The sequence below is a fragment of the Notechis scutatus genome, chromosome 4, assembly GCF_049901735.1.
Source record: "Notechis scutatus isolate UNSWTSFEM ecotype Mainland chromosome 4, rNotScu1.2, whole genome shotgun sequence".
NCBI classification, from domain to species: Eukaryota; Metazoa; Chordata; class Lepidosauria; order Squamata; family Elapidae; genus Notechis; species Notechis scutatus.
Window position 1 is genome coordinate 20241713 of NC_142012.1, and position 17386 is coordinate 20259098.

Genomic DNA, 17386 nt, shown 5'->3' on the forward strand with positions numbered 1-17386 from the left:
TCTATCATCTATCTCTATCTATCTATCTACCTTTCTATCTATCTTTCTTTCTATCTATCTATCGTTTCTATACCACCCATCTCATCTGCAAGACTCTGACTGTATTAAAACAGGTATGAGCAAAGTCTTTGCAAAATTAAGGCAATTTTAAAATGGCAAGATGTTTGGTGACTACAGATGGCTCCATGCTCAAGTTGTGGGGCCTAACATTGCTAAGAACTATATTCATCTCATTATACCATTTTATATCTAGAGTTCACTGTCTGTTCCTCCTAGCTTGATTACCAATCATAGTTAAGAAATGATATTGAACAAATATATTTTATAACCTGCTCTGTTCAATACATTACACAAATTTGGAAATAATTTACTTTCCAAGAATAAGCAACAAAATGTTCTGATTCTTTTGTACCTGAATCCAAGAGAACACAACATCCTATAGAAGAATCCATATAATTAGATTGAGTAATGCTTGAGAGCCTTACACTGCTATTCCAGAATTGAACGGGAGCTGGGGTTGCTTTTGAATATGTAATGAAATAAGCTGTTTGTGTTCTGTTATCTGCTCATTATTTATATATAATTCTCAATCTTTTGACATTTTGAACTGACATTTCCATTCTCTGCACACTGTCATGCATGCAGAAACTGTAAAAAATTCTGGCAAGCACACTACTTTTTTGTGTAACATTACCACATGAGCAGTTAGAACCATTAACAGGATGATGAGCCTCAATGCTTAGGAATGTTTCCTAGCTTTTGAAAGGACACAAGAGACATAGAGATAGTGAGAAGTATAGAAATAGAGAGAGAGAGAGAGAGAGAGAAAACAAACAAACAAACAAACCTATTTTTTTCATGGAATATAACTGGTGTTTTGAATCTGATGTATATCTAATGCACATCTAATTATGGATCTGATAAATAATCTATTGAATAATTAGAATCTATAAGATCTTCTGTGCAAATGGTCTGTCTGCCCCCATTATGTTCTATTTAATGTAATTGTATCACAAATAAACCACTTCAGATATTCCTCTACAAACAAAATCCCATAAAACCATTCTTCAAATGTCTCAAACAGGCTAACAACGGTTTTTAAAAAGTTGCAAATGAGAAAGAACTGTAATATGTTTTACCTCAGAAAGAGAAAGAAAAGGAACATGCTGAGCTTCACTTTTTGTGATGCAACCTGCCTTTCCAAACTCACTTTTTATATTATATTGGCCAGGACCTGGAAAACCCTGAAAAACAAGAAAAAAATATATGAAGCATCCAAACATATGACAGCCACTAAAGTTTCAGGGAGACCTAACTCTGTAGGATTATTTATTCCATTGTGAAGTGAAGGTTTTAACATAATTGTGAATGTTTATGAAGTAAAAATCTAATTATTATTATTTGCTTGTAATACACTTGTAATACAACTTAATCAGCAAATGTCAAGTCAAAAATAAGTCACCAAATCAGCTTCATTCAATCATATGCCATAGTTCCTTTGCATTTGCTAGATGCAAAAAAAAAAAGGCTTGCTATAAAAGCTCTCATCAGATTGATGTATCATGCATGTATAGAATAGAAAGAGACAGGTGCATAAACTCTCAAAATGTTGAGAAGAAAACATAAGGCAAATCCAGCTCAGACATCTAGTGGACGTAGATAACTTCTAGAGCGTGCTGGGGTTGATGCTCAGCAATCTGATAGGCAGTTTCTGGAACTGGTGGTAACCAGATTCTCAACAAGCTTCAATCTGAACAATCTCTGTGTACCAGTCATTGGTTTATTGAAATGCACATACTGGTTTATCAAAAAGTTCCAGGTGATGAAATACCAGAAATTACATTTGAAGTGGCAAAAGGCCAATAATGAACTTAACAGTATAAATACAAGCTCAAGTTGGAGTCTTCACTATAACAATAATGGAGACAAAATGCCACTGCTTCTCCTTCCTAATATCACATTGTATCAGCAGACTGTCAGCTAGCTGCATTGTTCAGTGTAGTTAATTTCTTTTTGAAAGGATGTTTAGGAATTGCTCCTGCTTGGCAACTATGCCCATTTCAATCAGCATTCTGCCAAAAAAAATATTCGTATTCACCAAAGTCTTGATTCATCTTGACTGAGTGGCATATTGTTTAGCTGGGTTAATGAGCATCCTTGTGATACCCCATAAGAGAAAGGCTATTAGATTGACATCTTCCTTCATTGCCACTGGAAGTGTCTTCTTGAACCACCTAAGATTGGGAATTGGAAGCAAAATAGTTCCATCCTATCTCACTTCTGGTGGCAGAACTGAGACCTCTCTCTTATGAGGTATCACAATATTGGTCCCCTCATCATTGCTGAATAACATTTATATGAAGCCACTGAGAGGTAACAACTGCCAATATATGGCATGCTGCCATAGATCCATGGTGATGCAGTGGTTAGAATGCAGTATTGCAGGCTAATTCTGCTGACTGCCAGCAATTCAATTCTCACCAGCTCAAGGTTGACTCAGCCTTCCATCCTTCCAAAGTCAGTAAAATAAGGACCCAGATTGTTGGGGGCAATATGTGACTCTGTAAGCCACTTAGAGAGGGCTGTAAAGCACTGTGAAGCAGTATATAGTCTAAGTGCTATTGCTACCATCAATATGCTAGTAATATCCAGCTTCATTGTGCTATCAAAATCTTTTTCCAGTGTCTAGAAGTTGTTGAGGTCTGGATAGGACAAAACACAGTGAAGTAAATAGTAACTATTTATAATTTTGGTTCTTCTGAACTGCAGACCTGCTGCCTCTAAGATAGTACTACTTCTCAAATGATAGAGTGTCAAGGTTCCAACTGACGAGCCCAACCAAGCAAGCACTGTTGAAATGTTCTGATCTCTGAATGCAAAACTTTATTGAGTGCTTTCAATCTGTGCCGATATGATGTACTCAATAAAGTTTTGCATTCAGAGATCAGAACGTCTCAACAGTGTTTGCGTGGTTGGGTTCGTCAGTCGGAATCTTGACATTCTATCAGTGTTGTCATTTGACAAATAGTACTATCTTAGAGGCAGCAGGTCTGCAGTTCAGGAGTCCTCCAACGAACATGGTTACTTCTGAAAGATCAGGTAGAAACCTTGGATCTTTGTTCAGAAGAGAGAAAACCTGACTATTGCAACTCATGTCCTTATTAACATGTAGTTGGCCTTCTGCAATGTGCTCTGGCCAGATATAGTTGGCCCAAAACACAACAGCCTATCTCAACTGAGTTTAGTTGCTGTGTTTATGTCTCACTTACAGGCCCTGAATAGTTATTAATGAATTTCTAGATGCATTCAAAGTGTTAGTTTGATCAATGAAGTCCTATATGGCTTTGCTTCTAAGCACTTTCAAGACTTCCTTCTCCAACTAAAGTTGATCCATCTGACGTGTTCCTCACAGAGAAGCTGCTTGTGATACTCAAAAGTTCAAGAAGAAGATAAAGTGAGCAAAAATTGTTTATGAGGAAAGGTATTATACTCTGGAATAGTCTTTTTCTAGAAGTCAAGCTGGGCCCTTCAGAACTGACCTTCCAGAAGGTCATGCTCTTCTGAAGCTCCTTTAGAGATGAATGTGCACCATATGGAACCAGATTTTCTTGCCTGTTGATTATTTGGTATTCTGCATTATGTCAGTAGTTTTTTATTTGATTCATGAAATTGAATTGAGTTGAATTACTGTAAACATTTAATAGTTTTTACATTGTTGTCAGTCACTATAAATCTGAAATATTGAACTGCATACAAATGTAGGTAGGTAGCTAGCTAGCTAGCAGATTGAAGAAGATTCTGCAAAAAGTGGGGTCATGACCATGTTGGAATGAAGACAAGGAGAGGAACCGTTTAAAACATGCCTTCTACCTCACAGCATAGCAAAGTTTTCAACTGACAGTTTTCATTTATATAACCGCCACATAAATTTTACTTAACTCAAGAGTGAAATGTATCCTGTGCTTCAATAAAAGAGGTAAACCTGTGCTATATGGACAAAACTAAGGGAATTGAATTCTAAAGGACTGAAATCAGCTAAATATGGTAAAATGTATGCTATGTATCTATGAGACTGAAGCATATTGTGGCAATCAATCAAATTATATAAGGGAAAATGTGTTCAGATTTAGGTTATGAATGATTCATGGTACAAAATATTGCCTTTGGAATATCAATTGCCCAACCTGAGAGGAACCCCCAAATAGGATAAAATATTAATATATTAGGATGGCATTCAGATTACTGTGCTAAACATTTGTATAATAATAGCATGTTTCTAAGCTACCTGGAGATTTCATACAAACACAAATATATGTCTTGTATTGAGCGCTTGTTAGCATTGCTTGATATATATCTGTCTATTAGACAGAACGGTAGATAAACTCATTAGATAAGAATTTTTTGACAAAAAAAGAAAAGAACTACCAATACAAGTATACTGTTAAAGGGATTGAATGTCATACTTAAGAAGTTATAAATATTAATAAGAAAATTATCATCAAAATAAAATTAATCTTGGGACCTTACCTACTGAAAATTCTACTAGGAGATAAATATTGTATCCTTTTTAAGAAGTCTCAGTAATTACTAATGAACCATGATTACTATTTACCTTTCACAGTAGTTCTATCATTTCCTCCCATCTAAACATCTCTCAGAACTGTTGCAGTACCACTGCTTTTTTTATTGATCTTCTGAAAGCCATTAATGGATCTAAAACACTATCCAACTCAAGGTCATCTGAATTAAAAACAGAACTCATTAGCTTTTTTTTAAAGAAAAAAGTTAAAGAGGTCTTGTTCATTAAAAGTATTCCCCTTTTGATAAATAATCTATTAGAAGGTTGGAAACTCTGAATTGAAAAACAATCTCCTCCTGGTTGCTCCAATTTATTGAGAATTCATCTTTGTTCTTGTGTCATACAAAACTCAGTGAAAGCCATTGAGAACCTAATTTCCATTGAAAATATAATTAATTCATCTTATCCACAAATTTTTACAGTAATCCTTTTTTTTTGTAAAGTACACATATAAGCCCAAATACCATAAAAATGTGCCACCCACATGCCTTCATGTGGGACAGAAGAAACAAGTCACATTCATATTTCTATACACATAAAATGAGGGATTCTCTGATAAAGACCTGGGAAGAGATTACATTACATGAAAATCCCGGGTTGGCTGTTCACCATGGAGGTAATGACCCACCCCAATACACTAGACGTAGGTAAAATGTCTAGATATAATGAAATTTTAGATAATCAAGGAACATTAAAAACCAATCAGGAACTGAAAGATCAGGGAATAATTATAGATTGGTGGCAATATCTTCAGTTACAATCAAGATATAAAAAAGATGCAGAGGAATATGGATTTGATACCAAATTACAACAACTAGATAAAAAATTTCCCTGAGGAGAAATTAATAACAAGAATATATAACTATTTACTAAAATTCAATATGAAAGAGGAAATAATAAAAGGACCCATGATAGCATGGGCCAAAAATTTCAGACATAATATTGAGTTTGAAAATTGGGAGAAAATTAAAAAAATAACAAAATCTTCTGCATATAAGGAAAATCAATATAAGATGTTTTATCGTTGACATTTGGCCCCAACAAAGTTGGCAAAAATGTACCCAAATTTGAACCCAAGTTGTTGGAAATGCAAACAGAGACAAGGTACCTTCTTTCACTCATGGTGGCTATGCCCCAAAGCAAAAAAATATTGGATCAAAATACAAAAGTGGTTGTATGAAATAACAAACTGTCAAATAGAATTTAAGCCGGAATTGCTCCTTTTAGGGATAATTAAGGGGAAATATAACAAAAAGACAAAATATATTATTTTGCATATAACTATGGCAGTGAGAATCGCATTCACACAATGCTGGAAAAAGGATAGAATACTGTCAGAAGGTCTAGTAATTCAAAAGATTTTAGAATGCGCGGAAATGGACAAACTCACCTTAGAGTTAAAAGGTAAAGAAGATTCGGAGTATTATGCGGTTTGGGAAAATTGGTATGAATGGATGGACAATAGAAATAAGATTTGTAAAGATAAGAAGAAGGTATAAAAATGTATATAAATAATTAGAAATGTTTGGAAATGTGTATTTGTAACAAAGATGCCTCAATACTATTGAAGAAGATTGAGATGTGTAAAGAGAAAAAATTGCAATAAAAATATTTGGGGGGGGGGAATGTGCCACCCAGAGGTAATCCAGTTGTAAAAGTTAAAACATACAAAAATTTTGAGGGTTGGCTTATTTAAAGGTAGCTCATTTTTCATGGTCATTTGGTTAAAAATTCAATGGTCATGTTATCTATTGATGAACTTATACACAAGTATATATAGTAAACCAGCCCCCAGGCCATGGCCTGCTACCAGGCCTTGAGCCCTACAAACTGGGCTGCGGAAGTGGAACCATCCAAATGGAGCTGCACATGCGCACACATGTGCGGCTTTGCTCCGCATTTGGAAGGCTTCTCACTGGGTGGTCGAATGCATCAAGAAAGACACCAACACAGGTTCTATCTTGGGTGAGCTGCCCCGATCAGGGTTGGGGGAACTCTTTTTATTGGGAACACACAAAGGGGGTGAGTTTCATCCAATCATTATGTTACATGCGTAGGAATGTTAGTGGATGCATCGCATCTCCCAATAACAATGCCATGGTAAATTTAAACTAGCAAACCAAACTGCATTTCAGTTAACTGCCCTTGTGACGTGTTTTATGGTCTTGTTCCTGGTGTCTGTTTTCAGCCTACGTGAGACCTAGCATGCACCGGAACCATTGAGGTTGCTCACGTGAGGCTTGGCACACAATGGAATTGGCCCATTACAGCATCTCCTCTGTTTTAGTTTTATATGGAGGAAATTCTTCTGGATCTTCATCACTACCCATGCAAAAATTTGTGCGAGCGCACGCATCGGGGTCTTCTGAGGGTATGACTTTGTACAGAGGTTCTTTTTCCCAGAGGGCATTAACCTGTGCAATGGCTCGCTTTTCAGCTAATAAAGACAGACTATTGGAGATGGTACGAACAAATATTGGTAATACACATGGAAGAATAACGCATCCTGCAGCAATCATACCTATGAGAGCTACTATGGCTTGTAATCCTGGTAGTTTAGGGAACCAAGAACTAAAAATATTCTTAAAATCAATACCTTGCCATACTTGATTAGGATTGTAGGTTAATTGTCGCATCTCAGTTGTTAATTGTGCTACTACTTTGCCAACTTTGTCAATTTGAAGACAACAGTTTGTAAGATTGAACCTACCACATACCCCTCCTTCTTTGGCTAGTATGTAGTCTAAAGCTAAACGATTTTGGTAGACAGCTGTGCGTAATTTGTCCGTAGCAGTTGCTAGAGTGTTTAGAGCCTTGTCTATACGTTGTCCTGCTAAATCTAAAACAGCTTGTAAACGCATAATTCTATTAATCATGTATATGGGGGTTCTGTACCCCCAGGAGCCGTCTTGGGCCCAACTAGCAATGCTGAAGGTGCAGACGATTCTTTCTGAGGTCCAGGTGTCCCCTTCATATTCTGATTGACAGGGGAAACCTGCAAAGGTATTATCGGTGTCTCTTTTCTTGTGGGATAATGTATCATACACAGGGATGCCCAGTTCTTGCTTGATGGAGATCGGTAGGAGGAAAAAGGAAGGTCTTATCCACCCCAATACACATGACCCTTGCCAATCTGCTGGAAGGGACGGATAGGCTAGGTTACCACAAATCCAATAAATGTTATTTGGAGCTGTCCAAATTTGAGAGGATGTTGTGTCATAGAGATAAGGTAGGAGGGAGGTGTTGAATTTGGCAGGTGTGGTGGTAGCATTGTCAGGTGCTGTCCAAGTCTGGTAGGAGTTATCCCATGTACCTAAGCAAAGGAGGTGTCCTACTGGAGTGGATCCATTTCGGGAAAAACAGTTTCTACCAATTAAGTTAGTGGTAATTGTCCAGATAAGTGGATCGGAAGCTGTTCTAGCTGTTATGTTTCCTACAGAAGACATGTTATTAAACAGAGATGGCGAGGCTTCTAAGGCTTGCCATGGCCATTGTTCTCCTGTGGTGGTTCCCCCACAGACAAAACAATTGGTTACTGCAAGTTGTTTTGCAATTTTTTCTGCCATATCCATGAACAAGTTTTTTGCCATAATGCTGGTATCAGGGGCTTTTTCTAATTTCCTTAAATTATTATATACTGACCAGCCTAATGATGTTTCCTTGCCTTCATAAATTATTTCAGTTTTTATGGTAATGTAAGTATTTGGGTCTATTCCTGTGCCATCAATCCCTATACCATAAGTTTCCAAGGCAGGGTGTTGCCTGGAGATAGTGATTTCTACCTTATTGTCTGTGGTAGACCCTGATATTCGTTTGAAATGTGACAGATGATTGCAACCTGAGTACCCTCCCCCGGTATAATCACAGACACAAGACCAACCCGAGCACTCAACGGAACCTCCACAAGGGGTCCAGTGGTTGGGGTTCCCCATGGCCCAGTTAATGGGTGTATGACACAAGTATTTATGATTGTGGGCGTACGTTGATTTCCAGTCATCCGACCCGCATGAATGTCCCCCTGGTTTAGAACAAGCAACACAAACATCAAAGATTATAACAATTGGGTTAGTACCGTCCTTGAGCACGGTGGTGTGGTTTAGGTAATAAAGTTTTCCTTCCCCTTCAGGATCGGATCTGCCAGAGGTTTTTGGAAGTCCCGCCCATAAGGTGACGTTGAGACGTACAGCTGCCTTGGGATCGTAGCAAATGGTTTTTGAGTTCATCTTGCATAGATGGTACATGGTCCCATTGTTTTGGCAAGTTTTTCCCGTAGGAAGGCACTTCTGCGGTTGTTGGGTATGGTAGATGAGAGTTAGTTGAGTGGAACCTGCCTGCGTGGTTTTGGTCAGGCAGGGGGTGCAACCATCTGATGCGCTGGCAGAGTTCTGCGATCTCTTAATCCGATGTAGAAAAGGGGTGGCCTGAGCATAAATGTCAGGCTGACTTGAGAATTGTCTGTGATAATGACGAGGTGAACGGGGTCTAAGGACTGTCCAGGATTCATAAATGTTGCTTATGGAATCATAGAGGCGTCTACCGGAGCAATAATAGGTGGTGGCAGTGGGGCGAAGTATGAGGAGTGTAGTTCGAGGGGGATGTTCAAAAGTTTTGATCTGGAAGGAAGCATTGCTGGAGATGTGGGGCCACGGCTTAGGGAGCGTTGACCATCTGAGATAGGGGGGAAAGATGTCCCCAGATGCAGTGCAGGTCAGCAGGAGGGGAGTACCTGGCGTGAAGTATGTCACTCGAGATGGAATGGAGACCTTGGAGGCATGTGCAGCAAGAAGGAGGAAGAGGGTCGGCAAGGCAACGGGACGAATCATGTTGATATGTCTGCAGGTGGTCACTTTTCTACCTTGGGGTGGTATGGTCTGATGTGCCGTCCAGGAACCCACAGGACACGATCTGGAAGCTGGATAGCTGCGTAGCCACGACCCCAGGTGAGGAGAGCAGCAGGACCCTTCCAAGTAGGGTCTGGCAGTTGGCGGTAGTATACCTGTGGTTTGGGAGAATCAGGGGAGGTGGGAGGAAAAATGCCGCTCCGCTGCTGTCATAGCAGGGGTGCCTGAGAGATTGAGGAAGTTGAGAGTATAAAGACAGAGATTAAGAGTGTCTTGCATCGCCGGGAGGCTAGGGGTTCTTTTCCCTTTGATCAAATGTCGTTCTAATGCTGTTTTTAGCGTTAAGTTAGCCCTCTCTGCTATATGCAGTATCTGTTTTTATTTCATTTGGGCGTCCCAACGATGCAAAAGTGCGAATGCAATGATTGATGACATGTTTGGAGGCTTCTCCTCTTTGCGGAGTTGCCATTATGAACCCTGAATAAGTATCAATTGTAACATGTAGATACTTCCAGGGGGCAAATGAAGGAAATTGAGTAACATCCATTTGCCATATTTCGCGAGGCTTTCAACCCATGGGGATTTACCCCTAAGGGAATGGAATGGGCTTGTTGACTACAGGTGGGGCACTGCTGTCTAATGGCTGAGGCTTCAGCCATAGTGAGGTTGAAATGTTTCATGAGAGCTTTGGTGTTTTGATGGAAATAAGAATGGCTCTCCCAAGGAGTCAATGTGTGTGATGTCATGATGCCTGCAGCCGCTTGATCAGCCACATCATTGCCTTCCTGGAGGATTCCTGGGAAGGGTTGGTGGCTACGAATGTGTGCTACAAAGAAAGGATGTTGACGCTGTGCAACAAGGTGTTGTAATGTAACAAAAAGAGAGAGGAGGTTTTTATCAATTGCAGGAGAGAGGTAAGAGTCATGAATAGTGGAGACTATTTGAGTAACATATAGGCTGTCTAAAAGCAAGTTGATGGGTTCGTTAAAATTCTGGAAGACTAATATGGTTGCAGCAAGTTCAGCTCTAGGATATTATGTCAGCAGGCTTTTTCCCCCAAGTAAGGGCTTCAAACAATGGAGAAAGAATATCAGTGGTTAAAGACAGAGTTGAACCAAGGTGGGTTGAGAAGCCAGAGACAAAGAGGGAAGTGAAGGATAGGCAGTAGCAGAAAGCATTCTATAGCCCAGATATGCGTATGGAGTTAGTACTTCGGTGAAATCAATCTGTGTTCTCTGGAAAGGCCAGCCCACTAGGGGTTGCCCTCCCATTTTTTTTTTCCTTGCTGCTTTCTTGTTTACTTTCAAACATATAGTCCGAGAGGGAAGCCCCCCCTCGGGCAGATAGAGGCTGCAGAATCCTCTTGCAATCCTCATTTGCATTTTCAACAGCCAGTTTTAACAGAAGCTTCTTCATTTGAGATTTGCCTATGAATGGCTTTCTGAAGCTCCTCTATGAACGCATCAACGGGACAGAGAGAGAGCTCCTCTGGAGTAAGAGAGCCTTCTCTGCGTCCCTGCACCATGGCTTGTGTGATTGCTCCCATGGGTGTTTGATCCTCCGCTGAATTTGAGTTAGGAGGATTTATGGGTTTAGAAGCAGTGGGGGGGGAGAGTTTTTAATGGGAAAGCGTCCTTTGTTTTGGTTTCAGCTGTATAGGGAGGAGGAGGATCCCCAGGGGGGGGCTTTGGTCAGCGCTGAGCCATGGATTGTTAAGCATTCCATGACTGTCCTCCACATGGTCAGAATTTTTGGCAGAGCCCTGGGGTTATCATGAAAATAATCACCCAAACGTTGCCATGTGGAGACTTTCAAGGACCCTTTCTCCGGATAAGCCGGGCATTGCGTGTGAATGTAAGTCAAAAGGGTAATAAGGTCCTTCTTAGTTGGAATCAGGAGCGTTTTGCCCTGACTCCCAAGAATACGAATTGAACTCCTCGTTAATTCCCCTAATTCCTGCAAATGTGCCATCTGCTCTTTGGAGAATTTTCCGCCCATACTCACCTGAAGGGAGGATGTCTTCTTTGATGAAGATTCCTGGGGAGGGATCCGTGACACGAGACGGCTTCCCTGAGTTGCAACTGGCTCGTCCGGCCGGGTGAGATAGGCAGTCGAAGAGAGAGACGCACCCGTTTCTTTTAGCGGATCACGTCGGGGTCACCAATTGCGGCTTTGCTCCACATTTGGAAGGCTTCTCACTGGGTGGTCGAATGCATCAAGAAAGACACCAACACAGGTTCTATCTTGGGTGAGCTGCCCCGATCAGGGTTGGGGGAACTCTTTTTATTGGGAACACACAAAGGGGGTGAGTTTCATCCAATCATTATGTTACATGCGTAGGAATGTTAGTGGATGCATCGCATCTCCCAATAACAATGCCATGGTAAATTTAAACTAACAAACCAAACTGCATTTCAGTTAACTGCCCTTGTGACGTGTTTTACGGTCTTGTTCCTGGTGTCTGTTTTCAGCCTACGTGAGACCTAGCATGCACCGGAACCATTGAGGTTGCTCACGTGAGGCTTGGCACACAATGGAATTGGCCCATTACAGCACACATGCACTTGCCTGCCACTCACACGGAACCATCCCCATTCCCCCCCCCCCACTGGTCCACAAAGCCGGAAAGATTATACTTTACTGTCTGCAGTAAAGTATATTTTGTCAAGATGAACTTGCATTTTATCTTGACAAAATAATAACCATGATAATAATAGATAACAATAGGTAACAATAGATATTTGGCTTATCAGTTTATCCCAAGATAAGGTGGAAAGGAAAATATACCTTTGAAAATACTTTCAGGGAATATGAGTAAGTCCCAAATGAAGTGGCTTTTAGAGTCAAAAGCATAAGTGACATGACGTTTCTTATGCAACTCTATTTCTGTAAGATTGGAGGGTGGGGGGAGAGAAAAAGAGAGAGAGGGAGAAGGAGGAAGAGGGAAAGGGAGAGGGAGAGAGGGAGGGAGGGGGAGAGCCAATTATGAAAGAACAAAATGCAAGACTTTGAGATAGAATATCGTGTTTGCATGTAAAATTTTCTGTAATTTGAAAAAAATTGTCATGCAACAATGCTGATGAGCCTCTGGGAACATCTTCCATTGCACCAGAAGGAAGTCACTTTAATTAGGTTAAAAATTGAAGCGCTCACCCAGGCCATTGCCTCAATTTCTTTTTCTCCAAAAAAAAAAGCACTGCTTTACATCCTCAGTACAGTTGGTGACTATGCTCTCAATATACTTTTATCTCCATGATTTTAAAGTAATTCAAATATTTGTGAAATATTTGTGAAAAACATCTTGTTCTGCAACAGCCAATTACTTTAATATAAAGAAAAATTCTATGGCCGTCAATATGTTCGTATTATCTCCTGTATCTCAAGTTCATTGATAACAGACCAATTAGGGTACTGACTAGAGGGGGTATTCAGCAGGTTCTGACCAGTTCTGGAGAACCAGTAGCGGAAATTTTGAGTAGTTCGGAGAACTGGCAAATACCACCTCTGACTGGAGATTTCACAGTATCCTTCCCCTGCCATGCCCACCAAGCCATGCCACACCGACCAAGTCACACCCACAGAACTGGTAGTAAAAAAAAAAAATTGAATTTCACCACTGGTACCAACATGTCAGGCTTACTTGTGTTAACATTTAATGTTAACATAAACTAAGGTATTAGTATTGAACATTCGAAAGCAGAATGTAAAAAGCATCAGAAAATGCTTCTTGTCTGGATTATTAAGAAAAGAGACACAGCATTGTTATGAGTCATTCCTAAAACATACAGTCACAAACAATATAATCAAATATACTTTGCTATGCGTAGAGAATTCATAGAAGACAGAAAGAATGAGAGAAAGGAATTGTCTGCTGTCAGTCTGCATTTTTAATCTGTCCAAGAGAAGCGTATCTTTGAGGAGGTGAATTCATTTAGATGGTATTTCTATGAATTGTCATAAGTGAATTAAAATTGGTCTACCCATAATACTGCTAAATAGTTCAGGGCAGAAGCAAAGGGTATCACAGGATATCTTCCAATAATTCAATGGCAGAGTAGGTGACAGCTAGATCCCCATTCAAATCTCAACATGCCATTAACTAACTACAGCATACACTCATTACGGCAATTCTCTGAACAGATTATTTGTAATACAAAAAAGTACTGGCTTACAAGGTTGCTTTAAAGATTAATAGATATATAGCACTTTGGTGTGTTGCAGGATATATGTCATATAAGAGCAACATTAACAATCATGGTAGAAAATGATATTTGTTCAAATCATTCACTCTTTTTCATAATTCACACATTTAAAAGGCATGCATTATATGTTACATAGTTACAGGGCATAATTATTTGGTTCACATTGCATCTTGCAAATGGACATCAAATAAGAGACTGTGCAACTGGGCAAATATTGGGGTATAATAATAAGCTTAGTAGTCTGGTTGGAATTATCAACTCATGTTCACAATATGTTTCCCCTCTTTTTTTTCCTGCAGTACTACTGCTCAATGGCAAACCCCAAATTTGAAGTGCTAAAGGACATAAATTCAATGTGTAGCATCTCCAGTTGAAATAATTTTAAGCAGCAAGCCTTGGGAGAGAAACTGCTGGTGTTTTGAAGAGTTTCTGAATAGACAGAACTGGGTTAAACAACCTAGGATCTGACTCATGTATGATACTATTTAAGCTTTGATATTCAACACAGTTCATTACTGTGTGATTCTAACACAATGGCAAATTTTGTTTTATTTTATTTGTAAAGTGAACGAAAAATACATTTTATATCATTTATAAGTAGAATATATTTTAATCAATTGAAATAACTGTCAGCTGGTGCTCCATTCAAAATCCAAGAAAGAAATACTTAGACTCCATTATTTAGAGAAAAGATATATTTTACTGGAAATCAAGTGGTAGCAACAAAAGAATTCTGAATCTGAGAAAATGGGCGCGTAAATCACATATACAAAGTGATGGCAATGTTCCCACCCCCAATAGTTCAATTGGTTCATCCAATTAAAAGTTGTGTATATCATCATGTGGGCATCTCCAGGTGGTGATGAGGCCTCTGTCCGTTGACCTTGACATATTTTGATAAAGAGTTGCAGCTGCGTATAGCATAGGATAGAAGCCTAAGCAAGAATATACCCCCCCCCAGTTTATATAGTTCTGTTTTGTAACACCTCCAGCTCACTTCCCATAACCATATCCCCCCTCCTCCCCCCGTTACTTATGACAGCCGAAAGATGCAAAGCAAAGGGAGAAAATCTTAAAGGCTGACAATAACACTGTAAGACATAATAAAAACCAAGTACCCCATCTTACTCAAGTTAAACAATTAATGCTACTTTTTATGTGTCGAGTCCTAGTGACTGTTAAATAAATCACTTCTATCATGAAATATTAAACATGTACCTTTGTTATCCTATTAATTTTCTGCATTTGTAACTTTACAAGTTTGTGTTTTATTCATTCTGAGGTATATTATTTGTGACAATCAGGGTAAATGTATTCTTTATTAAGTGAACAAAACCTATACAGAGATTATATATCTTCATTTCTGATGTTCAAAATATAGTCATCTATTTTTAAAAAATGAAAAACACTAATCTTTATAATATCTTGTATTTATGTTTGAATATATGTATGTGTTCTAATACTTCCTGCAAATATGCCTTTGTTTATGTTATAATTTAGGCAGAAGAGATCATGAGCAATTATATATAGTAAATGGTTTATAAAATATTCTGCATCTACAAGATGAGCAGAATTATTCTGAGAATAAGAAAACAGTAACCATGACAGTGTGATGAATTCTTCATTTGGGTAAAAACAGCCATCAATTTTCCTAGCCTAATTTAATGTTTTCCTATCTAAGGTCTTCCAGAAATGTAGGATTTCAACTTCTATAATTTTCAGCCATTATGATTAAACAAGTTAAATTATAACACCTCTTGAAGGCACCTATCCAAAGAAAGAAACCATAAAACAGCACTAAACTGGTAATCAACTCTTTCTTTCAAGTGTTGTTTTGAACCTTTTTCAATATATTAATTTGATATACATACACACACACACTGCTCCAACAGATCCCAGAAACAAAATCAAACCTATCTGTTCAGAAAAGTGCAGAGCTAGAACCAGGTAAGATACCATGTAAAATCCTCAAACTCCCAGGCTTTTGGTAAAGGACCAAGATTGAGAAAGGCATATATCACATTATAAACACATTAACATCTATCTATTGGGGTAGAAGAAGATATATACAGCACTACATTATATATGTATATCTATCTATCTATCTATCTATCTATTTATCTATATCTTATTCTATCCCAATAAACAAATGTTAATCACAAAAAACCTTTCCAAACAGCTGTTTTCACAGCTTTCCTAAAGGTCAGGAACAAAGATACCATTCAGATCTCTGGTAAAAGGTTATTCCAGAGCACAGAAGCCATGAGTGGCTTTTTGCTTTCCCTGGATCATCCACAAGGATGAACCCCCCAAAAATTTCAAGGCTAATTGTGCAAACTTGGCGGTAGAATTAAAATCAGTCCTGTGATAATATGATCTCTAAATTTTGCCCCTTGCAGCTTTGTTTAAATAAAAAAAATCAGTTATTTATGTAATACTAACAAAACATATAATTAGGTAAGATCAGATAGGGTCAGGTTTAGCACAGTGCCTACAGATACAACCATGCATATCCAATTGTTATCCAGCTGTGCAGAAATACTGCATAAAAGAAAAATCAGAGTCCTGGAATTCTTAACAATTAAAATTAAAGACCTGAAGGGTAGCAGCACATCTGAAAAACCAATAAGGCATACTTAGAAATCAACAAGACATACATAGTCATAAAGAAGAGACAGAATATAGCATTTTTTAAAAAAAAATTGTAAGTGCCATGAAAATATATAATATGTATTTATAAACAAAAAATAAAAACTTGGTAAAGTTTATCCACTAGTTATATTTTATAGTTACCCAGTATGATGTTCATGTGGATGTAAAATATTAAGATTCTTAAGAAAAATTATAAAGGAAGGTTCTTTGCTATCCAACTTCTAAGGAAAGGCAAGTAGTACTGACTTAGATCAATGCACGTTGTTTATGTGTGATTTTGACATTATAACTAGTTTTTATGATTTCTTGTATATTGCTGCTTCAAATTACTCAAATCTCACGTTCACAGCTGACAATATAACACAAGATGGTATTAGATATAAAAGTTGAAAATGCCAGCAACAACTGTAAATGTCACCCTACCTTAACAGGTATATTCAGAAAACCCAGGCTTTGTCCTCAATTTTACAACTTCATTAGATGATGAAGAAAATATTTTTCTCTTTTGAAAATTTAAAAAAGAAATCAGCAATTTATATTATTTTGCCATTTGATAAGTAGGTTGCATTATGCTGATTCCTATGATCAAGAGGACACAAATGTCACCAAAACTCACAATTATTAGTTAATTAGCTTTTTCCATAAATTATTTTGGTGGAAATTTGTTTACTCAATTTTTTGTTATGTCTATAATTGCATCAACACATTTCTCTGATTAAACCTGAAATTCTGTAGTATATTTTCAAGATAATTTCACATCCAAGATATTTAACACCTGGAACAGCTTAGCAACAGAAAACTAACATCCTCCCCCTATTCTAGAATACAGGTAGTCCTCCACTTACAACCGTTCATTTAGTGACCGTTTGAAGATACAATATCACTAAAAAATGTTACTTCAGACTGTTTGTCCCACTTATAACCATTGCAACATCCTCGTGGTCACATGATCAAAATTTGAATGCCTTGCAAGTGGTTATTTATGATGGTTACAATGTCCCGGGATCCTATGATCATCTTTTGGGACCATCTGACAACCAAAGTCAATGGGGAAACCAGATTCACTTAACAACCATTTACTAACTTAACCACTATGATTCACTTGACAAGTG

At 38.3% G+C, this 17386-nt stretch overlaps 1 protein-coding gene across 1 annotated transcript in view; it reads right to left on the minus strand.

Annotated features, from left to right (window-relative positions):
* Positions 1–17386, minus strand: part of STPG2 (sperm tail PG-rich repeat containing 2) — a 200233-nt gene that overhangs the window by 142205 nt on the left and 40642 nt on the right. The window contains exon 7 of the mRNA XM_026672615.2: positions 1140–1244. Within this exon, the coding sequence (XP_026528400.2) occupies positions 1140–1244 (105 nt within the window). The remainder of the gene's footprint in view (positions 1–1139; positions 1245–17386) is intronic.